The sequence below is a fragment of the Leptodactylus fuscus genome, chromosome 2 (assembly GCF_031893055.1).
Source record: "Leptodactylus fuscus isolate aLepFus1 chromosome 2, aLepFus1.hap2, whole genome shotgun sequence".
In the NCBI taxonomy this organism is placed as follows: Eukaryota; Metazoa; Chordata; class Amphibia; order Anura; family Leptodactylidae; genus Leptodactylus; species Leptodactylus fuscus.
The window spans coordinates 97815339-97841547 of record NC_134266.1 but is presented as its reverse complement, the minus strand read 5'-3'; the positions used below and the strand labels follow the sequence as shown (position 1 = coordinate 97841547).

Below are 26209 nucleotides of genomic sequence, written 5' to 3'. Positions count from 1 at the left end.
CCGACAGTCTGTCAGCTGTCAGCTTTCCAGCAGTATATAAAACTGCATGTGCCCGATCTGATGAAAGGTCCTCTTTAAGTATTGTGAGACACATACACATTAGGTATCTCTGTGTCTGGAAACACCTGGTTTACAAATCTATAAAAAATATTTTCCTGTACAGTGAAGGCTGTTTCACCTCTGATAAAAATTTAAATAAAAAGTGATCAAAGCAATAGACATTTCCCAAAATAGTATTAAAAAGTACACCTGACCCCGCAAAAAGATGTTGCTTATGCATCTCTGTACACAGAAATATAAAAAAAGTTTTGGGTGCCAGGATACGGCAACTTTAGGGCTCATTCACATGGGGGCGGATTTTGACACAGAGAGTGACGCGGGAGCTGCGTCACTCTCGAGTCAAAACCCGCCTGCCACAACCATCACGGTCACGGCTTTCCCCTCCGTAGCCCGCTCAAATGAATGACCCGACAACGGAGGGTGCTGCTGCTAGGCGGAAGCTGCGGCTCAGTGCGCCACGGCTTCCGCCTGATAAAAGGTCATGTCGCTTCTTTTTTTCTGCTAGCAGAAAAAAAATGCAATCTACATAGATCACTATTGTAAAAGGGCAGATTTTGAAGCGAAATCCACTGTCAAAATCCGCCCCTTTGTTCACGTGTGAACTAGCCCTAAAAAAAAATTCTTTGCAACATTTTACATTGTACAGAATAATAAATGGTACTATTATGAAGAAAAACTTGTCCCACAAATGGCTCTGTGAATGGAAAAATAAAAACGTTATGGAGTTTGGGAGGTGAGGAGTCAAAAACGAAAATTGAAAAATGTCACCCGAGGGAAGGGGTTAAGGGGATAGAACAGAACACAAAGCATCATGTGAGTTCTCCTCCCTTCACATGAATGTTGTAATAAGGGTTATAACAAATACAATGTACAAGTGGGGCCATGTTTGATAGTTTGAACACCAATAATAACTATCCCCTCTACCTCATAGTATTTGCACAGCAGAGTTACAGACTCCAGCACTTGGCGCCTTCTCTCAGCACTTCGTCTCACCCAGCCTGACCTTATTCGCTGTTATTCCAGGAGCGAGTCACGTGATTGAATGAGGGGTTTTTTTTTTGTTTTTTTTTTCTCTTGGCGAGTTGAAGGCGCAGCGATCAGAGCAGACAAATTACTAGACAAGATGATGATCCTCGGCTACTGGGATATTCGTGGGGTGAGAGGAGGACTGACAGTTATATGGTAGATATCACCACACTCCGACAGACTAGTAATGTGATACTGTCTTCTTCTTCATCTAGCTCTGCCATGCGGTCCGCCTGCTACTGGAATACACCGGGATTCCTTATGAGGAGAAGATCTATGTGACCGGGGAAGGTGAGCGGCTCCTGTTCTGCCACTGCAGTGAGAGACTGCTCACCCGTGACAAGGCAGCCTGGAGTTTACATTAGAAATCCTAGTGGATTACTTCATGTGCGCAGAATATAGAGCGTGCTGTATATATCCAGTCTGGTGGGCCCAGTCACTTAATCAAGGGGCCCAACTTAGGGTATGTTCACACGGGAGATTTTTTGCAAGCTTGGTGTAGTTGATTTTTTTTTTCTAGTTGCCAAATACTGGCACCTGTAAATTTGTTTCTGACCTTTAGGGAGCTCTGTAAAGTGTTTTAGTGCCACAAGATGCAGTTTTAATTTGTACTATGAATGTTCATTGTTAGACCCTGTTCACATCTGCATTCTAGCCGTTCCGTTCCCCTATCCGCAGGAAATATGTGGAGAAAAGTCCTGCAAGAAGCCACATAGACCCCATTGTAGTGTATGGGGTCCGCGGGTTTTCTTAGGTAACCGCTTTTATATGTGGATAGTTTTCCTCTAGAGGGGTCTCCAAGCAGACTACCCGACCAGAAACCCAAACGCAGATGTGAACCAGGCCTTATGATTTTATTTTTGTTTTTATATGGAGAAAAAATAGAGGTGAAATTGCTGATTAGTGTGATCCCACTACTGAGAGCCCCTCACTCATCCTGACAACGGATTTTACCCCTCTTGTGAATGTAGCTATAGTGATCCCTATTTTTTTTGATGAGGATGCAATGTGGTATACTTCACCTATTTCCAGTGCTCCCATTATATACTGTACCTGTATTACTATAATAGGCGTGGAAGCTTTCAGAAGTCTCCTGGCTGCCATAGTAGCCGGCCGAAAACCACCCACTGGTGCTGAAATTACTACTGACTGTGGAATAGCCGGATTCACAGTTATCTCAAACTCTGCTGTTATAGCGGGATGTTTGCTCTAGTAGCATCCAGCGGCCATGGCATGTGTATAGCATCATTGCCTAAACCACTATCTGTATGTCGAAGGATGGCAGTCTGTAGGAATGACCCGTTTACTGCACTGTCCTTTTATATCCTGGGGCATGAAGTAGTTAAACTTGTCTGGAAAACTGAAAGCTGCTTTTTTGGTGGATGGTCACATTTGATAAATTAGGTGCATGTGACTGCTATACGTCCATACTGAATGCCATATTATTGTTCCTACTAATATTTTTGTTTGAATGTAGGCAGGAAAAAAGTGGACTTTGTCACTCTCTTGAAGTGACAAAGTCCAGAGATAAAATGTTTTTTGGTCTCAGGTTTTACGACCAATAAATAGAAGTTTTACATTTGCCAATACCTCTGGACTTTGCTTGCTGTCATATGAAGGGAAAAGTGACTGCATTTTTTTCTGCCTACTTTCTGTCAGTGGGGGTCACTTGGATCCACAGACAACCCAAAAAAGACAACAACATGCACCCTATATAGATGATAAATTCTGCATTATGCATGTTGTCAGCACATTAGTCCTGTGAGTCACTCTGCCAGTTTTTTTTTGTTTTTTTTTTCCTGGCACTTCTTTGAACTAATTCTTCTTCCTCTCCATATAGCTCCAGATTATGACAAGAGTCAGTGGTTGGCTGAAAAAGAAAAGCTGGGCTTGGACTTTCCCAATGTATGTAAACCTGGTGAAGGGAAGTCATAACTTAGTTGTGGGTTAATGAACAAATATGGCAGTACTGATCAGAATTTGCTCTAGAACCAAGTTAGTAATGATGGAATATTTTATATTGTGTAGTTGCCTTACCTTTTGGATGGAGACGTTAAGTTAACACAGAGTAACACCATTCTGCGCTACATTGCCCGCAAGCATGGAATGTGTGAGTATGGACGTTGAGTTTATTAAATACAGATTACTTTTCTAATTAAATTTTAAAAAAATTCTCTCATATTCACAAGTCTTGTTCTTCTGGCTAAATTGAGCAGCAGTCTGAGCATACGCACTGCCAATAATTCTCTGTGGGACTGCATGAGATAGCCATGCACTGTTTGTGGCTATCTCTAGTAGCGTCTTAGAGAGAGAACGGAGCAGCAGTGCTCATGCTTGGCCTGCCGTTCCTTTTGGACAGGGGAATGGAACCTCCATTCTCTTGCCATTGAACTCCCACTGGTATGCATGTTATTGTAACTTCAAAATTTAGGCAATCCTCTTTTCATCTGAAATAAATATTACTGGCACATAACACATTCTGTGCATTTCCCACCCGTAACATTTTATCCCTCTTTACATTCCCGCATTTATAGCTTTACATTTTATTTCAATGTACTGTAGCTTTACGAGACCTTGAATTTTGTGGGTACAAAAGACTTTTTGATTAGTTTTTAATTCTTTCTGTTTTTGAGAGGTGAAAATCAAAATACATCAATTCTGACATCTAAATTTTAATGTTTATGGCATTTGCCAGGTCGAATAAATAACATACTAAGGGTGGGTTCACACCTGCACCTGGTCTTCGCTTTAGCCAATCCATTGGGTTACCGTCTTCTGCTCCAAAAAACTGGACAGGGGACGGAAACCCAGTGGTCAGTTTTCAAACCCTTTTGCTTTAATGGGTTTGCAAAGTGACTGCCTGTGCGTGTCTTCTGCTCGTCCATGGCGAAACTGTTTTTTTTGTTGTTTTTTTAACCGGACATGCAGGACTTTGTGTCCAGTTAAAAAAAAAACTGACTGCTGGGTTTCCATCCTCTGTCCAGTTTCTTGGGGCGGAAGACGGAAACCCGCCAGATTGGCTAAAGCAGAGACCGGGCGCAGATGTGAACCCGCCCTTACTATATTTTAGGGGTTCTTATGAATGTGGTGATATCAATTGTGTGTTTTAATTCCTTTTTTTATTTCTTTACCAAGGGAGAAAAAAAAGTCATGTGGGTTTTGTTTTTTGTTTTTTTCTCCCTCTATGAAATGATTTAGGTGCTGCAGTCAGCATTGACCACAACATATAAGGGGTGAAATGACAAGTATGCTTCTGATTAATATTGGGGAATGGTATTGTGAATAAAAGTTCTTGGTATCCCTTCCCCTTGCGTTATCTGAAGTGACAGGGACAGGAGAATAAAATCATTTTCTCCTCTTCCTGCACTGTTGCTAGCTTCCAGGAGGCTAAGTTGTGTAGGCCACCATCATCATCATTTCTCTCATCTCTAGATGAGATGCCAAGAGCAAATAAAGATCTCGCTTGATCCTCTTGCAATGGTGCTTCATCAATACCTCCTGGCCGAGTAAGACTTCGTGCCTCAACTCAAATTTCATGTCTGCACCTCCACTTCCTTTGCTTCCTTGCTGGAATTGTTTAGTGGCTGTTCTTTAACCACTTCAGTACTGGGTCAATTTGTGGTCCAGGACCAGACACACATTTTAGGTTTATTTTGTATATGCGATTTAGAGGTCTGTAACATTTTTGTCGTATGTCTCAGTCAACTAATTTTTGCGTCTTTTTTCGGGGACACATAGGGCTTTATTTTTATGTTTTTATTTTCAAATGTGTTTAAATTTTTTTATATCCAGGAAAATATAAACAAAATAGGAGGGAAATTTTGTCTGGTTTTTAATGTATTTATTTTTTTATTTAATAACACAAAGTGTCACTGAAAAACTTTATAATATAGTTTTTCCTCTCCGTTACAGTAATTTTTATTTTATAGGGTGTCATCGGGGGTGGGGCTATAACCTTTAATAACGGCGTTTTATTAGCGTATTTTTTTTTTATTATTATTATTTTATTTACATTTTTTTAAAACTTTTTTTTATTAGATTTTTATTTTATTTTTTTCAGATTGCGTCCCAATAAGGTGATAAGAGACCTTTGGGGACATCTGATCACTTTTTTTTTTTTTTTTTTTTGTACTGGAGGCTGATTTCTCCTATAACTGGGACTGGTACATTTAGCCTCAGTTGCAGGAGGAATACATCCTCCTGCACGCTGTATACACAGTATGCAGAGCTGATCTGGGTCCTGTAGGACCCAGCAGCTCTTGCAAGACGCTGCTCCCAGCGGATCACGTGACCGCCGGGTCAGAGGGCGGCCACATCATTGCAGTGCCCATAGCTGAGGGGAGGTAATAAATCTTCCCTGCCATCTCTCTGGGAGCTCCGGCATAAGTTACAGCCGGCTCCCAGCTTTAGTAGCTGCACGATCTCCGTGCAGCTACTGTGTTCTGACTGGACATACTGGTACGTCCTGTCAGAACTAGGCAATCACTTCCCAGACGTTTATATTCTATGGGCGGTGCGGGAGTGGTTAAAGGGATCCTATTATTAACCCCTTCCCGCCGATGGCATTTTTTGATTTTCGTTTTTCGTTTTTGACTCCCCTCCTTCTAAACCCCATAACTTTTTTATTTCTCCGCTCCCAGAGTCATATGAGGTCTTAATTTTTGCGGGACAATTTTTTCTTCATGATGCCACCATTAATTATTCTATATAATGTACTGGGAAGCAGGAAAAAAATTCAGAATGGGGTGGATTTGAAGAAAAAATGCATTTCTGCGACTTTCTTACGGGCTTTGGTTTTACGGCGTTCACTGTGCAGCCAAAATGACATGTCCCTTATATTCTGTGTTTCGGTACGGTTCCAGGGATACCAAATTTATATGGTTTTATTTACATTTTGACCCCTAAAAAAATTTCCAAAACGGTGTTAAAAATGTTTTTTTCTAAAAGTCACCATATTCCGACGGCCGTAACTTTTTTATACATAGGTGTACGGGGATGCATAGGGCGTCTTTTTTTGCGGGGCCGGGTGTACTTTTTAGTTCTACCATTTTCGGGAAATGTTATTGCTTTGATCACTTTTTATTCAAATTTTTAGCAGAATTAAAACAGTGAAAAAACGGCGGTTTGGCACTTTTGACTATTTTTCCTGCTACGGCGTTTACCGAACAGGAAAAATATTTGTATAGATTTGTAGAGCGGGCGATTTCGGACGCGGGGATACCTAACATGTATATGTTTCACAGTTTTTAACTACTTTTATATCTGTTCTAGGGAAAGGGGGGTGATTTGAACTTTTAATACTTTTTATATTTTTTTATATTTTTTTTTTACTTTTTTTTTTATTTTTTTTTTGCATTTATTAGACCCCCTAGGGGTGTTGAACCCCAGGGGGTCTGATCACTAATGCAATGCATTACAATGCTAATGCATTGCAATGCTTTGCAAAAAAGCATCATCTCTTTTGCAGGCTGTATACACCAGCCTGCAAAAGAGAGAATTTGCAGACTGGCTGGGAGCCCTTAACAAGGCTCCCGGCTGTCATGGCAACGGGGGGCCGGCCCTGGAGCATGCTCCAGGAGCCGGCGATCCCTGCCAAAATGGCGGCGCCCATGCGCCGCCGGGAAGATGGCGCCTCCGGCGCCTTTGACAGCAGCGCCGGAGGGGTTAATGCCTCCGATCGGTCCGGGGACCGATCGGAGGCATTAGAGCCGGTTGTCTACTGCTTGAAGCAGTAGACACCCGGCGGCTATGACGGCCGCCCGGCTCCCGGGCGGTCGCCATAGTTACAGACCCGACACGCGCCGTACTATTACGGCGCATGTCGGGAAGGGGTTAAAATGTTTTATTTTTCTCACTAACACGTATGAATAGCTTTAAGAAAGGCTATTCTCCTACCTTTAGATGTCTTCTCCGCGCCGCCATTGGGTAGAAATCCCGGTTTACTTCTGTATGCAAATGAGTTCTCTCACAGCACAGGGGGCGGTCCCCAGCGCTCAAACAGCACTGGGGGTGTCCCCAATGCTGTAAGACAACTCTCCAGCGCCGCCTCCATCTTCTTTTGGAATGGCTTCTCCTCGCGTCTTCTGGCGCAGGGGTCAAACTTTTACGCACACGCAGTCGGCTCTGCCATCGGGCCTCAAGCAGAGCCAGCTGCACATGCGCACGGGCATTTTCTTGTGGCCGCTTACCCCAGCTTAATGTGTAAGCGGCCACAAGAAAATGGCCACTTACACCAGGCGGGTATGAACTGTCGGCTCTGCCCGAGGCCCGATGGCAGAGCCTACTGCGCATGCCTAGAAATTTGAAGCCAGCGCCAAAAGAAGACTCGGGGAGAGTCCGTTCCAGAAGAAGAGGCGTCGGTGAGTTCTCTCGCAGCATTGGGGACACCCCCAGTGCTGTTTGAGCGCTGGGGACCGCCCCCAGTGCTGTGAGAGAACTCATTTACATACTGAAGAAAATGCGGATTTCTACCGAACGGTGGCGCGGTGAAGACATCTAAAGGTAGAATAATAGCCTTTCTTAAGACTATTCCTATGTGTTATCGAGGAAAAAAATGTTGTTTTATTGATAGAATCCCTTTAACATGGTCACTTCTTCAAGCTGCTCGTTTTAGTCCTCTTGGGATTGGACTCCCTATTGCACTGCATGTCCTTTTGAGGCTTTTGTACATTTGCCCTTCTGGCCATCTGATACTCGTTTACTCACTATCGAAAACATGTTAAGCACAGGCAAAGGCTGACTAAAAGAAACTCAAAGCACCCTAGATCTAACGTCCAACTTGCTGAACTGGCTAAATATATTAATGTTCCGGTGTCCCCCCAGGGCGTTTTGGATCTTCTGCTCAACAAGTCTTTCTGAGATCTACTGTGACCGCTGAGGCCAATCAGGAAGAGACTTATGGTGTCACAGGTAGTGACATTGCATACCCTTCGCTGATTGACCTCAGTGATCAAATGACCGCTGAAGCCAATCAGCAGCTTCAGTGACACTCACTTGAATTTAGCCCAGTAGGATTTGGACCAGTGATGGTTCCACCTTTTTCATTTTAAGTTGCTTTAGGTCTTAATCACACTTCTACTTTTCATGCACATGTTCTATCTGTATTTTTTACAAATGGAATACGGGCATATTGATTGCGATGTTATTATTTACACGTCCATTGTTTACTAACAATTAGTCCCAGAACTATAAAAACCAATGCTCTCTTTTGTTCTGTTTTACTGATCACAGGGTGTGCAAATATTCACACTTTCATTTTTCAATATGTAAGGGAACATAGTTGACAGTGCAGGAAGAGGAGAAAACAACTTTATTATTCTCCTGTCCCTCTCACTTCAGATAAACCTAGAGGAGGATGTACCATAGACTTTTGTTCATAATCTCACCCCCCCACACACACCCTCCAACTTTTGCCGTCAATAGTGGCCAAAGTACATAAGTACTGTAAGCTGATGGCCGGCCAGGTAATGGAGGGGGTGTACATCTCACCCAGACTACTAAGGTGGGTGAGATGAGAAAACTCCAGAAAGAATGTTTCTCAGTAGATAACTATTGTCTGCTGAGGGTTATTTCAAAGTTCCGGTTACTGGGCTGGATTTTTAGGAATGGCAGGTAGGTTGGTAGTGGGACCTGTCATTCCACCCCCCTCCAGTCCACACTTTGGGGATGTTCCAGCAGCGACTCAGCTGCAGAGAGTCTGCTCATCAAAGGAGGCTTAAGAAGCCAGCTCCAGCAGAAGACTCTGGGCAGAGTTTGGCTGGAGAGCGAAAGAGGTCATATTTTTGGAGCTGTGTCCTGAGTGATTCTACTGGCTTTTGGATTTCTGTTATTCTAGGTGAGGTAACCTATTCTATGTTTAGTTAGAGCCTAGCCCGGCAGGTATTTATTTTTTTATTGTTTCCTTTTTGTTGCTGCACTACCTTTTTGAGTGAAAATAAACTCTACTTATGTTATGGACTAAAAGAAACTGGACTTTTGTGTCTATGCCACCCCACCTAGCAACCCCAGACCCTGACAGTACATAAAGTACGATTTCATACATGTTCTAAAAAATGCTCTTTTAAAAGTGGAATGACTTGTGCTTGCTGTTTTGCAGGTGGTAATACTGAGAGTGAACAGAACCTTGTGTCACTTCTTGAAAATGAAGCCATGGATTTCCGGATGCGGCTTGTATTTATTACATACAGCCCTCAGTTTGTAAGTAAAGCCTAAAATGGAATGTGTTTCTCATTCATGCAAGGAAACTTGTATTGGTTTTTATATTGTATTAACTGATGTGAGCAAAATAATGTTAGTTGTCCTGGTTGATGTTCGGTCTTGGTTGGTTTTGGATTAGCCCTATATTTAAACTGTATTTGCTTGCTTCATAACCTGAGCAAGATCTGTATAGTTGTGTTGTCTCCCTAACCTCCTGCAGAACTATCACAGCAATGGGAAATACATTCTGGGTTATTTCCCTTCTTGCGGAAACCGAGCACTTTTGTCTGTTGCAGGAAAAACAGCTGCCTTTTATACAGTATCTTCAAAGTGAATGAGATTCTGGATAATCGTATCCTCACATTTAAGAAAAAAATGCATGTGCTTTTAAATTGCACAGCATGCCAACTTTAGCAGCAGAAATTCAAGCGTTTTCCCAACAGATTTATAAGGAGACAAAAATGCAATGGAAAAACATGTGATGCGTTTTCGCTGCCTTTATTTATTTAATTTTTTTTTCCACTTTGTGTACTTGCTTCGTTTCTGTAACATGTGGCCCGCCCCACTCCACCCACATTCGCTGAAAATGTCGAGGACTTTTCAGAACTGGGAATGTCTTGCAAATTTGGCGCAAGAAAACTTGACCAAATGTGCACCACAATATCACCCATCCATGCCAGAAAACTGGAGTGGAGGGGCTGACAAATTCTCCGTCCTCCCCTGCAATTGAGAAAAAAAAAAACTTACATATTTTTTATAAACCTTGCCGAAAACCTTAGATTTTCTTTGAAAAATGTTGATAGTGTATATATATGACTGTGCGTGTATGTATATATATATATATATATATATATATTTCCTTTTCCTTTTCAGGACCAGCTAAAGGGACCATACCTTGAAAAGTTACCAGCTGTATTGGAAAGATACTCTCGATTTTTGGGGGACCGACACTGGTTTGTTGGGGACAAGGTAGTATTGTCTTTTTATGTACTGGTTGCTAGTGTGCTTATATAATGTACATTTCTACCTTTAATTTTTTACATCACTTATATACAGTGTTTCTGTTTTCTGTTCCAAAGATTACATTTGTAGACTTTCTCATATATGATGTCCTGGATCAACACCATATTTTAGATCCTACCTGCTTGCAAAAGTTCAAGAACCTGCAGGATTTCCATGCAAGATTTGAGGTACATAATAGATTTATTTATGTCAGACAGATTATGAATGGGTTTGAAAAGTGACTGCCGGTTTCCGTCTCCTGTCCAATTTCTCGGACAGAAGACGGAAACCTAAAAGCAGAGACGTGCAGGTGTGAACCCGCCCTTAGGTTTGTTCCCCATTGGACGTGCCTGCTAATTTCCCGTTCTGGTTGATCTTCTGTATGTCTTGTGTGTGAAGTGGCAAACCAAGTAAAGTTACAGGGCAGAGTCACAGCACTTAAATTCATCATGCAAAAAAAGTTGCAGACATTCTGATAACTCAGTAACTGCAGTTTCAGACTTCCACTGGAAAAAGGGTTTACACCACATTTATCCATAGAATAGAAGATACTAGCTGATTGGTGGGTTCTGACAGATTCCCCTCCGATCCTGAGAATGTCATGTTTTATTCTGACTCTGTATGCAGTTGGACTGAACATAGGCATGTGCCTGCTGGATGGGACACATCCCTTCTGCCATTCACTTCAATGGGAATGCTGGAGATGAAGGATGTACAGCATCTATGGTGCTCCGATTGGAGTGGGAATGCGTCCCATCCAGCAAGAGGCACCCTCATAACTTTCCGTGCTTTCGCTCTGAGGACTGTAGTCTGAGACATAACTGTGGGTGGTTTTTCAGTGTTTGGCCCTTAGTCCAAGTGAAGGGAAGTCTTAATGCTTCGGCATAGCAAGACGTTTTGAAAAATTGCATGCTTTCAACTTTGTGGGAACAGTTTGGGGGAAGACCATGTTCTTTTCCAGCATGACTGGCCTAGTGCACAGGGTCCAAACAGCCATGGTTGGGTGAATTTGGTGTGGGAGAATTTGACTGTCTCACACAGTCTTCACCTCAACCCATTAAACACCTTTTGGGTTAACTAGAATGGAGACTACAAGACAGGCCCTCTTGTCCAACATCATTGTCTGAGCTCACAAAGGCTCCTCTGTTTCGATCGGCAAATATCCCCATGGTCAAAGTCTAAAATTTTCTATAAAGCCTTTCCAGAACAGAGGAAGCTGTTTTTAGTTTCAAAGGTATTTATTAAATTACAACAGAATAAAAAAACACAATAAACAGCAAGCATTAAATGTCAAAGATGACATCATGTAACAAATGGTAGTGTACGAGGAAACAGGGTAAATAAAGGAAAAATAAAAACATAAAAATCAACCAGAATAAGGAGAGGAAAGGGAGAAAATCAGCACTAGGATGGAAAAGGCAGCAGAAGAGGCAACTAAGAATCTGCTAGTAGGGATGGAGGACTCAATCCAGTCACAGGACTAAAGCTGGAAATTGTATGGGATTGCTGGGATGTGACCTGTTGACCCAAGGTGCCCAAATCCTGTCAAAGATGGGGCAAGCATCAAAAATAGTGGAACTCATTTTCTCATGAAACATAATGGTATTAACCTGTTGCATAATCTCGGCCACTTAAGAGAAATTATTTTCTTCCGTTGGAGGCGATGTGAATCCGGGCAGCTAGTAAAACCTATTGGAGTTGCTTAAACTAGGCATATTTCAAATTGAAGATCTTAAAGAGGTTGTCTGAGAACTGGAAATCCCTACACTAATGTAAACACCCTCCCCCTCCTACTTTCTAAATAACATAATTAATCAAAAAAGTATATTTATCCATATCCTGTGACAATCCATTTTCCCATTTCCGGAAATGGATTGTCACTATTACTCCCATCCACCTCATTATACTTGACCTCCGCACTTCTTCCTGCGAGACGTCTCCTCCTCCTTTATACTGATACGGCGCACTGCTGCTGATAATCTACCTCTACTGCACAGCTTCCGTATGCGCAGTAGAAGTGTTTCATAGATGCAGAAAACAGAAGCGATGGATAAGAGTGTGCACCGTCTCGCAGGAAGGTTAATATACTGTATAATGGGGTTGGAGATTGGGCTTAGTAGATAAGAAAGGGCAGGATAGCTGGAGAGACAGGGTGGGGGCGTATGGGAAGGAGAGGGGAGTAAGGTGAGAGGGGTTAGTGAGAAAGTTACATAGCAGGAAGCTGAAGCAAGTAAACAAATGCAGGAACTCCCAGAAGCACTTAGAAGTCACTCAAAACACTGCTAAAGGTATATGGGTGCATTTATTAACCCATTATTGGCTCTAACAGACACTTAAAAAAACAAAAAAAAATTTTTGCCCAGAAAACCCCTTTAAGGTTGAGGAGGAATATGGAGACTTGAAATGGTAAAGACTATTCAAAAAGTCATTGGGCAATCCTATGGCTAGCCAACCAATAACGTCGGGCTTGAGGGCAGGACCACCGCAAATGGAAGGCACTTCAACCACTAAAACATAGGGGTGACACAGTAACAAAAAAAAAAAAAAAATGGTGAAGTCTATGAAGAACCAAATACATCCTATACAGAACTTTTAAAGCAGAATCCATGAGGTGACCTGCCAACTACCTTTGCTAATCGATGTACAGCAGTCCACCCATTGAGCTGGGGTCAAGGTCTCGCTCCCAGCGGAAAAACAGGAAAGAGAGTCCTTATCAGCAGCTCTAAACAAACATAATCTCTTGAAGCTAATTTAAAAAACAAAAAACCTGAGTCTTCAGTAGTTGATACCTTTTTTTATTGGCTAACTAATAATGATGACAGATTACAAGCTTTCGAGGCTCTCTGCCTCTTCCTCAGGTATATGTAAAAACAATTTCTGAAGGATGCATATTTATGTACAAAAGGATGCTTAAGAATAGAATGTTAGGTGGGAAGGTGAATGGTTATTGGTACATACAAGTAAACAATTCATCAACTACTGAAGACTCAAGTTTTTTGTTTTTTATATTTCATACCCACTGGCTAACACTGTAAAAAAAAACATACGTTTTACTTACTCTGGAAGCTAGTGAGAGCTAGATTGAGTGGGAGAAGAGAATGCAGGAAGTGAAATATCTGAGCAGTCCAAAAGGCCTCTGAGGTGGGCAGAGAAAATGTCCTTGGTGAAGACTTGGTTACAGAGTAAATTGTTAAAGTAGTTTTATGGGCAAAAAAAAAAACGTAAAAAGGTATTTTAGTGCTATTAATGGGTTATTAATGGCACCAAAATACTCTTAACAGTGTTTTGAGTGATTTCTGTCTTTCTCTGGGACCTCCTGACATCCTCTACATTTGTTTACATGCTTTCCCCTAGCATCCTGCTGTCCTAGCCTACAACACCAAAGATCCACCCCTCCCTGTTTCCCTAGCTAGCCCGTGGACTAGTAGCCCTATCTACCTCACCCAGCCACAGTCTCCCCCACAATCATACTTACCAGTCTTGTGTCCTTCTTCTGTGGACTTCTTGTGCATGTGTGGTATGCGCTCTTCACTTCTGTCGGCGACTGTACAATAAAGCTTTATTGCTCAGGCGCCGGCAGAAGCAGAGGAAGTGCCAGAAGAATGAAGATGGGTAAGTATATAAGGGATGGGGCAGGGGAGTTTTGATGACGTTTCGTTTCCGGAAATGCGGAAACGGCACATCACCGGATCATCAGAAAATGTGCCTGGGTCAGTCATGTAACCACCCCAGGCATATAGGTAAACATAGATTCTTTTCTTTTTTTTTTTGTCAAGTTAGGTAGGGGGAGGGAAGCTTAGTTTAGGGGCTGATTTTCATGTTATGAGTTTTGTGTATTTGGGAATTTCCTTAGTTATGGATTTTTTTCATTCCTGGGTATAGTTAGGAGATTGGGTCTTTGCTCCTGTATGTGCCTCATATATGTGAGGGAATACCTGCCGTTTTTCTCAGAGTCTTTGGGGACATAGCTTAGTGTGATCTCTGTTTTGTATGCCTAGTTCCAAGGCGCAAACAGGTCTGTTCTTAGTTGGTCTTTGTTAAATTACATTGTGTGTCTTTTTTTTTTTTTTTTTAATTGCATCTTTTTATCGTAAAACACTGTACCCTTTTTGTGTATTAAATCCCTTAAGTGGTGTGTGTGGTGGCAGCTTTGTGTGTAGATTTGCGATTGTTTGGGTGTAGCCTAGTGTGACAGGTGAGCTGGAAGGGAATATGGAAGCTACAGTGTTGGCCAAAAGTATTGGCACCCCTGCAATTCTGTCAGATAATACTGATTTTCTTCCAGAAAATGATTGCAAGCACAAACTCTTTGGTATTAATATCTTCGTTTATTTTGCTTGCAATGAAAAAAACACAAAAGAGAATGAAAAAAAAGTCAAATCATTGATCATTTTACACACAACTCCAAAAATGGGCCGGACAAAAGTATTGGCACCCTCAGCCTAATACTTGGTAGCACAACCTTTAGACAAAATAACCGTGAACAACCACTTCCGGTAACCATCAATGAGTTTCTTACAATGCTCTGCTGGAATTTTCGACCATTCTTCTTTGGGAAACTGCTCCAGGTCCCTGAGATTTGAAGGGTGCCTTCTCCAAACTGCCATTTTGAGATCTCTCCACAGGTGTTCTATGGGATTCAGGTCTGGACTCATTGCTGGCCACTTTAGAAGTCTCCAGTGCTTTCTCTCAAACCATTTTCTAGTGCTGACCTGAAGTGTGTTGGTTGGTTATTGGAAAAAAAGTTTTTGGCTTTCTCAGGTAAGTTTTGGCAAACTGGAAGACCCCTGACCTCTGAGGGAGACCCAGCTTTTTCACACTGGGCCCTACATTATGCTGCAAAATTTGTTGGGAGTTTTCAGACTTCATAATGCCATGCACACGGTCAAGCAGTCCAGTGCCAGAGGCACAAAGCAACCCCCAAAACATCAGGGAACCTCCGCCATGTTTGACTGTAGGGACCGTGTTCTTTTCTTTGAAGGCGTCTTTTTTTTTTTCCTGTAAACTCTGTTGATGCCTTTTCCTACTTTTGTCTCATCTGACCAGAGAACACTCTTCCAAAAAGTTTTTGGTTTTCTCAGGTAAGTTTTGGCAAACTCCAGCCTGGCTTTTTTATGTCTCTGGGTAAGAAGTGGGATCTTCCTGGGTATCCTACCATACAGTCCCTTTTCATTCAGACGTCTACAGATAGTACAGGTTGACACTGTTGTACCCTCGGACTACAGGGCAGCTTGAACTTGTTTGGATGTTCGTCGAGGTTCTTTATCCACCATCCGCACAATCTTGCGTTGAAATCTCTTGTCAATTTTTCTTTTCCGTCCACATCTAGGGAGGTTAGCCACAGTGCCATGGGCTTTAAACTTTTTGATGACACCGCACGGTAGACACAGGAACATTCAGGTCTTTGGAGATGGACTTGTAGCCTTGAGATTGCTCATGCTTCCTCACAATTTTGCTTCTCAAGTCCTCAGACAGTTCTTTGGTCTTCTTTCTTTTCTCCATGCTCAATGTGGCACACACAATGACACAGGACAGAGGTTGAGTCAACTTTAATCCATTTCCATTTTAATCCATTTCAACTGGCTGCAAGTGTGATTTAGTTATTGCCACCACCTGTTAGGTGCCTCAGGTAAGTAACAGGTGCTGTTAATTACACAAATTAGAGAAGCATCACATGATTTTTCAAACAGTGCCAAAACTTTTGTCCACCCCCTTTTTTATGTTTTGGTGTTGAATTATATCCGATTTGGCTTTTTGACAATTCTTTTTGTGGTTTTCCATTGAAGACAAATTAAATGATAATAGATAATAATACCAAAGAATTTGTGATTGCAATCATTTTCTGGAAGAAAATGAGTATTATCTGACAGAATTGCAGGGGTGCCAATACTTTTGGCCTACACTGTAAGTACCCCTTTTTACCATAGCATGTGTGTGGTGAGTTAGGCGTAAGCATACCCCACAGAACTGGTATGCAGTGAGCAGATATATTATGTCCGAGACCCTCAATCCTGACTCTGTGTGTGTGTCATATATATAATTTTATTTATTACACAAAGAATGCAGTTCCTGAAATGGTAAGTGATCTGTTTACTGCAGCAAATTCCTTCAATATTGTAATTTTAGTCTTTGTTTTTCTTTTTTTTTAGGCTCTGCCTGCTATTGCTGCATACATGAAAACGCCCCGTTATATAAAGACTCGCATTAACAACCGAATGGCTTCATGGGCCAACAAATAAATTATGTGCAACATACTGTATTAATAAGCTGATAAGGTGGCATGTTGCATATTGAAGGGTTAAAATGATTCTGTTCCATAATTCATCTCTAATTGTGTACAGTCATGGTTAAAAGTTTTGAGATTGATACAAATTTGGCTTTTAACAAAATTTGCTACTTCAATGTTTTTAGTATTGTCATGCCAATAGTAAAGCGAGATTGTTCATGTTGGTTTTGCTTTTATCCTGGGGAATAAAGCATGATATCTAGACATCCTCCTAAGAATAATTTCTCCAAAAGAGCAGGAGCAATTTGGTGATTTATCATGCTGGGGAAAGCTTTGTTCGAGTACCATGTCACAAGGCAAAAGTATTAGTGGCTTAGTGATTAGACATTGCAATTTTGGGTTATTGGAAATTCCTCAGATCTCCATCTCATTGAGAACCTGTGGTAAAACAAAAAATAAGGGTCAACACTCTAAACTGAGTTTTTGCATAAACTTGATGTTTGTTAAAAGTTTAACAAATTATGAAATGCTTATAATACCTTAGAAACTTTTAAGGCCTCTTGCACATGACTCTGTATATTGTCAGTGTGCTAGCCATGTTTTACATAGCCAACACACTGAACTAGTAATTTCTATGACCCCCAAACGTGTGACCACATGTCATGGGGTCGTGAGCCTGTGAGATAAACACCGCACACAGTCATGTACATGTAGCCTAAAAGATCTATAAACACTGCAGATGCGAACTTTGTGAGAACCAAAATTTGTCATTCACCTCTTTTGGCCACCACTGTAGCTTGTTCCATGTATCTTTTCAGAATTTTAAATAAATGTGGTTTTGAAAACTATTGCGTGTACTGGTGGATTATTATGATGAGGCACCAGAGAGAAGGCACCATCAATGGCCATATCATGGTGGGGGCAAATGGATCCAGCTGAATAGGAGGGTGAATATACACACAGTCAGCTGGAGGCAAGTAAAGAAAGGATGGGGGTCACAGAAGACCTAATGGACATTCAGGACATTGGCTCTAGTTATTCACCTCACATACCCCTACATTTCCCAGGAAGGTCAACGGACTGTCTCTGCAGAGGCCTAGTTCTGCATTAATGAGAGCAGTCATTATGACTTCTGTCTGTACATGCAGCAGGAGTGCTCAGCTGTTAGGCTGGTCTTACACGACCGTAGTTTTACACCACAAATAGTCCGCAATTGCGGGTTTAAAATTGCGGACTATTTACGGTCCCATAGTTTTCTATGAGGCCTCTTACACGACCGTAGATTTTGTCAGTGGTGTGGCGTGCCGCAACCGTGCTCTGAACAGTATACCGCATGTCCATAATGGCCGTGCTTTTACGGCAAGGCACGGAAGGTCCAATAGAAGTCTATGGGCACATGCATTTTTGCGGATACACACAACACATGTTCAGTGTGTATCCATAATTGCGGATGTCAAGACTGGACGCTGTTGGCTGAATCGACGCGTGTAAAGCCAGGCCATTAAAAAGTACTCCATAAATGGATCCATTTTGCACCAAACTCAAGGCAGCAGAACAACAGCAGCTCACAATGACAGCACTGTCCCTGCAACAATGAACAAAGCAAAGATGACCACTATCCAACAATGTCACCTATGCAGGGGGTTGGGACATCCCCTTCTTTTTTTTTGGTTGGGGGTGTGTGTTGTTTTTTTGCGGATCCGAAAGAAAACGGGTGCATACAGATGCACTTTGCGGTTGGACACGGACGTCTGCAAAATGAGTGGATGATTGTGGACTGCAAAAACCACTACGGTCATGTAAGACCAGGCTTAGAGGCATAATACTGTGGTGAAAATTAGAATACAAGGTAGAACGCAGCATAAGGCTGCATTCACACAGAGTAACGCCAGGCGTCATTTGTGTGTAATTTGTGTGTCTTTTACGGCCGTCATAAAACGTTTACATAGAGTTCTATAGGAAAAGACGTCCGTAATTTACTGCCGTCATTTACGGCCGTCATTGTAATGACGGCCGTAAATGACGGCAGTAAATTACGGACGTCTTTTCCTATAGAACTCTATGTAAACGTTTTATGACGGCCGTAAAAGACACACAAATTACACACAAATGACGCCTGGCGTTACTCTGTGTGAATGCAGCCTAAGAGTTGAAATACAGCAGAATACAGGTAGGGACTTTTATTTATTTCAAAAGTGGCTATCTGGTCCCAAACTAAATTTCCATCCAAAAGTGGGAACCACTGCTCTAAAGAAAGGTATGCAGGCACTCTTGAAATTGCATAAAACCATTTTCTTATACACTTAGAGGATGCCCTCTTGTCACCTTTTATAGGCCTCAGTATAACAAGATTATTGGAAAGATATCATATATTTGTACATTACAATCTAGTTCCCCCCCTCCCCCCCTGCCGACTAGGGACCGTCAAATCTGATAACCTGTTTTTATACTCCACTCATCCCATCCCTTAATTACTATGGTTGCCCTCTGCATCTGCTCCTGTTCAGCCATCTCATTCCTATATACTAGAAACCCTGCACAGCATTCTGACCAGTGATTTGTATAGAGGCAAAACGATATGCTGACATTCCTCTCTTATTGGAGCCCTTTTTAGTTGCTTTGGCAGCAGCTACCTGGCTCTGGTCTGGAATAACTCCCTATTTATTTACCAATCGTTGCTCCTGCTCACAGCCGCCAGCGCTTCCCCTTCTGCGGAGGCAGCTGTAAACGGGTTATTGGTAAATAAGGCCGGTTGGTCGGAGGAGAAGGGGTGGGGTTATCCATCTCAAATTTTCACCTTGGGACTCCACCATTCCTAGTTAAGCCACTGTCATCTGCCAATTCTCTGTCAAGGCTTCCCCAAATCACTGTAATATTATACAATTTGCAAATATTGATATTCTAGTCTGTAAATCGTCTACTAGGTCATCGAAGGGGCTTTTGGGGAATTTTTTTTTTTTTTTTTATAAAAGGGTCTTAGTTCTATTATTGGGTTAATAACTGCTACCAAATACCTTTAGCAATGTTTTGAGGGATTTCTTGGTTCTCCTGGCATCCTCTGCATTTCTTTACGTGTATTGTTTTTTTTGCTAATGCTCTCTCTCCCTCCCTGTCTCCCTAGCTGTCCTGCCTACTATTAGCCTTTTCCAAGGGGGGGGGCGGACTGTGCTGGGAAGCATTGGGGAAAAGATGAATATGATTCTCTCTTTTTTCACTTCCCCTCCCTGCGGACGATTTTAAGAAACATGAATAATTGTTTTGTCAATTTTGTTGTGTAAGGTAAAATATAGAAGGGCAATATATAGTGTCCAGGGAAGCTAAAGAGACCCACCTGTGGCAGTAACCAGCACATCACATAATGATGGCATTGGGAGAACTAAACAACACATGCGCGGGTGTAGCAAGCCATGTTGCAATGACAATGTATACAGTGACTTGCAAAGTGGCTTGTATTCATACCCTTTGAACTTTTTCACATTTTGTCACCTTACAACCACAAACTTAAATGTATTTTATTGGAATTTTAAGTGATAGACCACAAATGAGCAGATAATTGTGAAGTTAAATGCAAATGATACATGGTTTCAAAATTTTAATCAAATAAAAATCTGAAAAGTGTGATGTGGAAAAGTATTCACCCCCTGTACTCTGATGCCCGTAAATAAAATCCAACACGCACAATTGCATTTAGAAGTCACTTAGTTAATAGAGTCCAGCTGTGTGTAATGTAGTCTCCGTATAAATGCACCTGTTCTGTGAAGGCCTCAGTGGTTTGTTAGAGAACATTAGTGAACAAATAACATCATGAAGACCAAGGAACTCACCAGACAGGTCAGAGATAAAGATGTGTAGGAGTTTAAAGTAAGGTTAGGTAAGAACATATCCTAAGCCTTGAGCATTCCAAGGAGCGTGTTCTATCCATCATCCAAAAATGGTAAAAGTATTCTACAACTACAAACCTACTGAGACCGGGCCGTCCACCTAAACTAACAGATTGAACAAGGACAACATTGACTGGTCAGTGAAGTCACCAAGAGGTCCATGGTCACTCTGGAGTGGATACAGAAATCCAAAGCTCAGGTGGGAGAATCTATCCATAGGAAAATTATAAGTCGTGCACTCCACAAATATGGCCTTTATGGAATAGTGGCAAGAAAAAAAGCATTGTTGAAAGAAAACATAAGAAGTGCCGTTTGCCACAAGCCATTTAGGGGACACAGCAAACATGGAAGAAAGTGCTCTGGTCAGCTGAGACACAGTTGAATTTTTTGCCTAAATGCAAAGTGCTATGTGTGGTGGAAAAGTAATACTGCTCATCACCCTGAACACACCATCCCCAATTTGAAACATGGTGGTGGCATTATCATGCTGTGCAGATGCTTTTCTTCAGCAAGGACGGGAAAGCTGGTCAGAGGTGATTGGAAGATGGTTGGAGCTAAATACAGGGCAATCCAGGAAGAAAACCATATATATGTGGTATCACAGGAATCATACCAACCCATAGAATACAGATGACATATCATTTGGGCCGCAAAGTGAATGCTATAAAGAATGATGCACAAACACAGTTTTTCTCTAATTTCACCCCATTCAGGAGGGCGGGCCTCACTGCTCAGTGTCATTGCTGGGTGGTAAGGAGCTATAGCAAGGCTATTAAAGAGTTCGGTCGGGGGAAGCGTTGCTTACTGCCCAGCAAAGACGCTAGGATGTAAGACCCACTCTTCTGACAGTGGAGAGATATCAGTACCAAAACTAATGGCACCAATATCTCTGTTTCCCAGGCATGTACCAGAAAATCTGATAGTGTGCTGAATTGAGCGCACTCTCAGCTTACTAATGGTATGTAATACTGCCGGTGCCAGAAAATGTGAAAGATCCTCTTTACTGGTAGGGCTCTCTGAATGGAAAAGTTATGGCGTTTGTAAGGTGTGGAATAAAAATTGAAAAATGGCTAAATAATAATAAGATATAAAAGACATTTGGTATTGCTGTAGTCTGACTTGCCCACTGAATAAAGGTAACATGTTATTCTACAGCACAGTGAACACAGAGGTCCAGATGTACTAACTGGGCTGCTCCAGGAAAGTGGCCATTGCTGTGTGTAATACCTGTCTCATCTCCAGGAGGCGGGCTGGGGACACCTACTAGGGCTCATAATGTCCCCCCAAGACTTCTGTCTCCTCCATGAATTTGCAAGTACGAAAAAAAAGGGGCTCCAATATGATTTTATGTGATAGCCTGTTACACAAAAACAATAACCGTTCGTATCGCACCGACTATGTAACAATCTGTGTATTATCTTCCTATAATAGTTGTGTACAGAACGTGTAATCCTGCAGCGCCTTTTCTATCTCGTCGCTCCTACTCTCGTCTACCTCTGGCCCGTGTCCAGGCAGAACGTGATTGGCGGGAATTCCGTCCATGAGTCACGTGAACAGACGAGCCCTGGACTGTGAACTTGAGCTTGTGTGCAGAGAGTAGTGTGCGGGAAGTTGTTGGAGAAGACGATGATTCTCGGCTATTGGGATATACGCGGGGTGAGAGGAGTATTGCAAGTAATGGCTGATAGTTATGTTGTAGGTAAATGCCACTGCTAATGTGATATTGTCTTTTTATTGGGATGTCTGCAGCTCGCCCATACGATTCGTTTGTTGCTGGAATACACCGGCACTCCTTATGAAGAGAAGCGCTACGTGGAGGGGGATGGTAAGTGCTGGGGCAGGCAGCAGGGTGTGAATTGTCATACATCCAATGAAAGGAGGGTCTCTTAAAATAAATAAAGAACCAATATGGCAATGTATTCAGTGAGAATTTTCTGCGCTGTGTTTATAAACCGCTGGAAGTTCTGCCTGAGAAGATGTCTTCTGTCAGATTTGGAGTATATGGGGAAGACAACTGGTTACAGAAACATGACCCATTTGTCAGGCTTGATGGTACCCTTATAACAAGGCCTCACCCCTTCAACTTTCACATTGGCGGCATCTCGTTGACCCAGACGGAAGACAACGGCACAAACTGATTACATACTTTTAAAACTCTTTGAAATGAATGGGTTTTCATCCAGACCGTTTGAAATCAGTTTTTGAAATGTCAAATACTGATCACGAACGGAATGGCCAAATACAGATGTGAACCAGGCGTTAGTCTGTTTGGTACTATTCCGTTATCGGGCCAGCAGCAGCGCATTTCAGCACCAGCTTTCGGGACAGCAGTTCAGTTCAGCAGCGGGAATTACAATGACATCCGAGGACTGCTGGCCCGATGCTTGTGCCCAGTAGCCAGTACATCAATGACCCCCCCTCCATCTCCTCCTCCTTCCAGTGCTGCCCCCCAGCTCTCCTTACATCTACCCCGTACCCTCTCCCCGCCACATGACTAAGCCGATGCTGGCCCGATGATAGAGGCCGTGCTTGTGTGTAGTAGGCAGTACATCGATCGATGCCCTCATCCTCCTCTTCCTTCCAGTGCTGCCCCCCAGCTCTTCTTACATCTGCCCCGTACCCTCTCCCTGTAATAGGCCTCACCGTAAATCTTGAGCAATGAATGCTACTAGATAGCCGCCGGACGCTGCAGAAAGTTTGTCCCTCCGGCTCGCTGTAGCTCACCGTTCCTATAGTCGGCGTGTTTCTTGTCAGGGCCTGGATTGAGCCCCGGTGTCTTTCCTTTCGGTCTCGGTACTAGCGCTGAGGTGAGGCCTAGTCGTGTGGCGGGGAGAGGGTACGGGGAAGATGTAAGGAGAGCTGGGGGGCAGCACTGGCAGGAGGAGAAGGATGGGGGAGGGGGGTCATCGATGTACTGGTTACTGGGCACAAGCATCGGGCCAGCAGTCCTCGGATGTCATTGTAATTCCCGCTGCTGAACTGCTGTCCCGAAAGCTGCTGCTGAACTGCGCTGCTGCTGGCCCGATAACGGAATAGTACCGTCTGTTTTACTTACACATCTTACACCAGAGATTTGTGTACCTCATATAATATGAATATAACTTTACCAGGGTGTACAGCTTACTTCTCAGGGTGGTGACACAGCCGCCACACAGCAGCATTAATTTCACTGTCAGTAAATGGGGGTTATTCTCATCACCAATATTTTGTGTGTCAATCAAAATATAGGTCATGTTCGTGTTTTTTGTTTTGTTCCCCCCTCCCGTTTTCACAGATCCCTCTGTGCAGATAGCCTTACTCTCTGTTAGCTTATAGGTGAGTCTAGGTCCACATCTGTGTTGGAGTCCCCTGTGCAGATCTGTCAGAATTTGCCAAAAGTTATGTAAGCACAATGTTTTCATTAGGCAAATTCCGTTTAAAATGCAGACATCTGACGCAGGACATTATAGTCAGTGTGGTTCTTTGGGCTTCATTCATTTCTGTCATAGAACTGATCCGTTTTTCTGGTTCTCCGATGGACCAGAGGAATGGATGGCTAAACATACTGTAGATGTAACTGTAACCTGAAAATGCAGGTCTTTTCACCCCTCCTCAGTGTATAGAAAAGATAAATTAATTTGCTTTGCTGGTACTGTAAAATTCATAGTTTTTTCCCCCATTCCCCCCACAAACACACAAACACACCCCAGCAACAGCCTAAAATACAGAGTTTCTTGTTTCTGATGTGGAGACTTGGCCTAAGGGGGGCGTTCACACTACCGTCAATCTTGCGCGGACATTAGCAGCGGACACTAGCTCTGTCCGTGACATTTTTCATTCATTAAATGGAGATCGGGTCCGTTGTTTTGCACTCCGTGCCTGTCCTTAGGTGTCCGTTCCTAAAGATGTCTGACTTTTCAAGTGGACAGCAAAACCCGACATGTAGGTTTTTTCTGTCCGCTTGAAAAGTCGGACATCTTTAGGAATGGACGCTTAAGGACAGGCACGGAGTGCAAAACAACGCACCCGATCTCCATTTAAATGAATGAAAAATGTCACGGACACAGCTAGTGTCTGCTGCTAATGTCCGTGTAAGATTTTGAATGGACATTAGCAGCGGACACTACCTGTCGGACACTGACGGTAGTGCAAACGTTCCCTAACAAGTAGCAGTTATCAGCCAGCAGTCAGCAAAAAGGGCAGTTGGAAAAAAGACAAAACTTTGACCTCAAATGTGTTCTGGTATGCAAGGTTGATTGATTAAAGTTTTTATCAGTGTAGTTTTGCTGATGCAATAAATGGATTAACCCTTTAGCGGCCAGGGGTTTTCAGAATTTTTCTCTCTCCTGACTGCTAAGGCAATTTTCATAGTTCTGAAACGGACAACTAAAACAAATAAAAAAAAAATCATACTAACTTACCCCATACCTATATATTTTCTTGAAGGAAATCTATCAATTTCTTTTTAACTACCGTAATTCCATTCCAGAAGACACCATGTAGATACTGTGTAAGCGACCATTTTTCTTGTGGCCGCGGGCATGCGCAGTCGGCTCTGCCCAAAGCCTAGAAGTTTGACCCCCAGCGCCGGAAGAAGACGTGTGAAGAGGCCGTTCCTGAAGAAGATGTATGCGGCGCGGGAGAGTTCTCTCGCAGCATTGGAGACGTCCCCAGTGCTGTTTGAGCACTGGGGCCCGCCCCCAGTGCTGCGAGAGAACTCATTTGCATACCACCAAAAACCGCTATTTCTACGGAACGGCGGTGCGGAAAAGACATCTAAAGTTAGGAGAAGAATAGTCTTTCTTAAAGGGGCTCTATCACTGAAAAAAGTAATTTTTAACTAATCACATCCTTGCATAGCCTTTAGAAAGTCTATTCCATACCTACTTTTAGTATATAGATTGCTACTTTTAGTATATAGTGCGGTGAAAACCGCAGTTCCCCCGTCCCGTGTGGTAGGTAGGACAGGGTACCTACCTACCACACGGGACGGGGGAACTGCGGTTTTCACCGCACTTCATCTATTTAACCACAAAACTCCTCCTGATGAACTGTCCTGATACAAGGACATAGAAACGCGTTGAGGGGATTTATGATAGAAGTGCAGGCAAGCTATCGGCATTTTATTTGTAGCCTTATTATAGGTGAGCAGGCTGGGGAAATACTATGCCCAATACCCTAGCTATACCTGCCAAATTGGTCAGAGCCTAAATGCAAATTATATGGCTGTGACACATTATTTAACCCCTTATTTGCCATTATAGGGGTAGTGATATGGTGGTACAGGGAACAGTAGCGAATTTACTAGCCAGTTTATCTAATAGGCTCATCTGATAATTAACCTGACCCCATATACCTAAGTATGCTGGACTAATATTTTAGAATCCTTTTATGTTTATTTATTAAAAGTTATGTTTTAGAGTTACTCCCTCAGTGAAGTGTATTCCTATGTGTTAGTCACAAAAAATAGCATTTTAATGATAGGATTCCTTTAACATAAATCAAAAACTGCAATTTTTTTTTTTTTTCTAAAAGTCACCATACTCTGACACCCATAACTTTTTACACTTCCATGTACGGAGATGGAAGTGTAATTTTTTTGCTGGGCCTGGTATATTTTTTAATTACGGTATATAATTTTGTGGAATTTCTATTTCTTTGATCACTTCTTCAAATTTTTATCAGATGCAAAACAGTGAAAAAACTGCAGTTTAGCACTTTAGATTTTTTTGATCTCCAGGGGATCTGACCACCAATGCAATGCATTACAGTGGTAATATTAATATAGCATTACAAAAAAATGGTTCTTCTATTGCAGGCTGTGTAATGAAAGACAGGC

At 42.4% G+C, this 26209-nt stretch overlaps 2 protein-coding genes across 2 annotated transcripts in view; both read left to right on the top strand.

Annotated features, from left to right (window-relative positions):
* The first annotated feature begins 1119 nt into the window (after positions 1-1119).
* LOC142194913 (glutathione S-transferase Mu 4-like) lies at positions 1120-17358 on the top strand. The gene is made up of 8 exons (XM_075264353.1): positions 1120-1216; positions 1302-1377; positions 2927-2991; positions 3115-3196; positions 9182-9282; positions 10156-10251; positions 10362-10472; positions 16434-17358. Exons 1-8 carry the CDS (start codon positions 1184-1186, stop codon positions 16521-16523), a joined length of 654 nt encoding a protein of 217 aa, XP_075120454.1. The 5' UTR covers positions 1120-1183; the 3' UTR covers positions 16524-17358.
* A 4579-nt stretch (positions 17359-21937) lies between these two features.
* LOC142194918 (glutathione S-transferase Mu 1-like) overlaps positions 21938-26209 on the top strand; it is a 36838-nt gene continuing 32566 nt past the window's right edge. The window contains exons 1-2 of the mRNA XM_075264358.1: positions 21938-22047; positions 22141-22216. Coding sequence (XP_075120459.1) covers positions 22018-22047; positions 22141-22216 — 106 coding nt within the window. The 5' untranslated portion in view covers positions 21938-22017. The remainder of the gene's footprint in view (positions 22048-22140; positions 22217-26209) is intronic.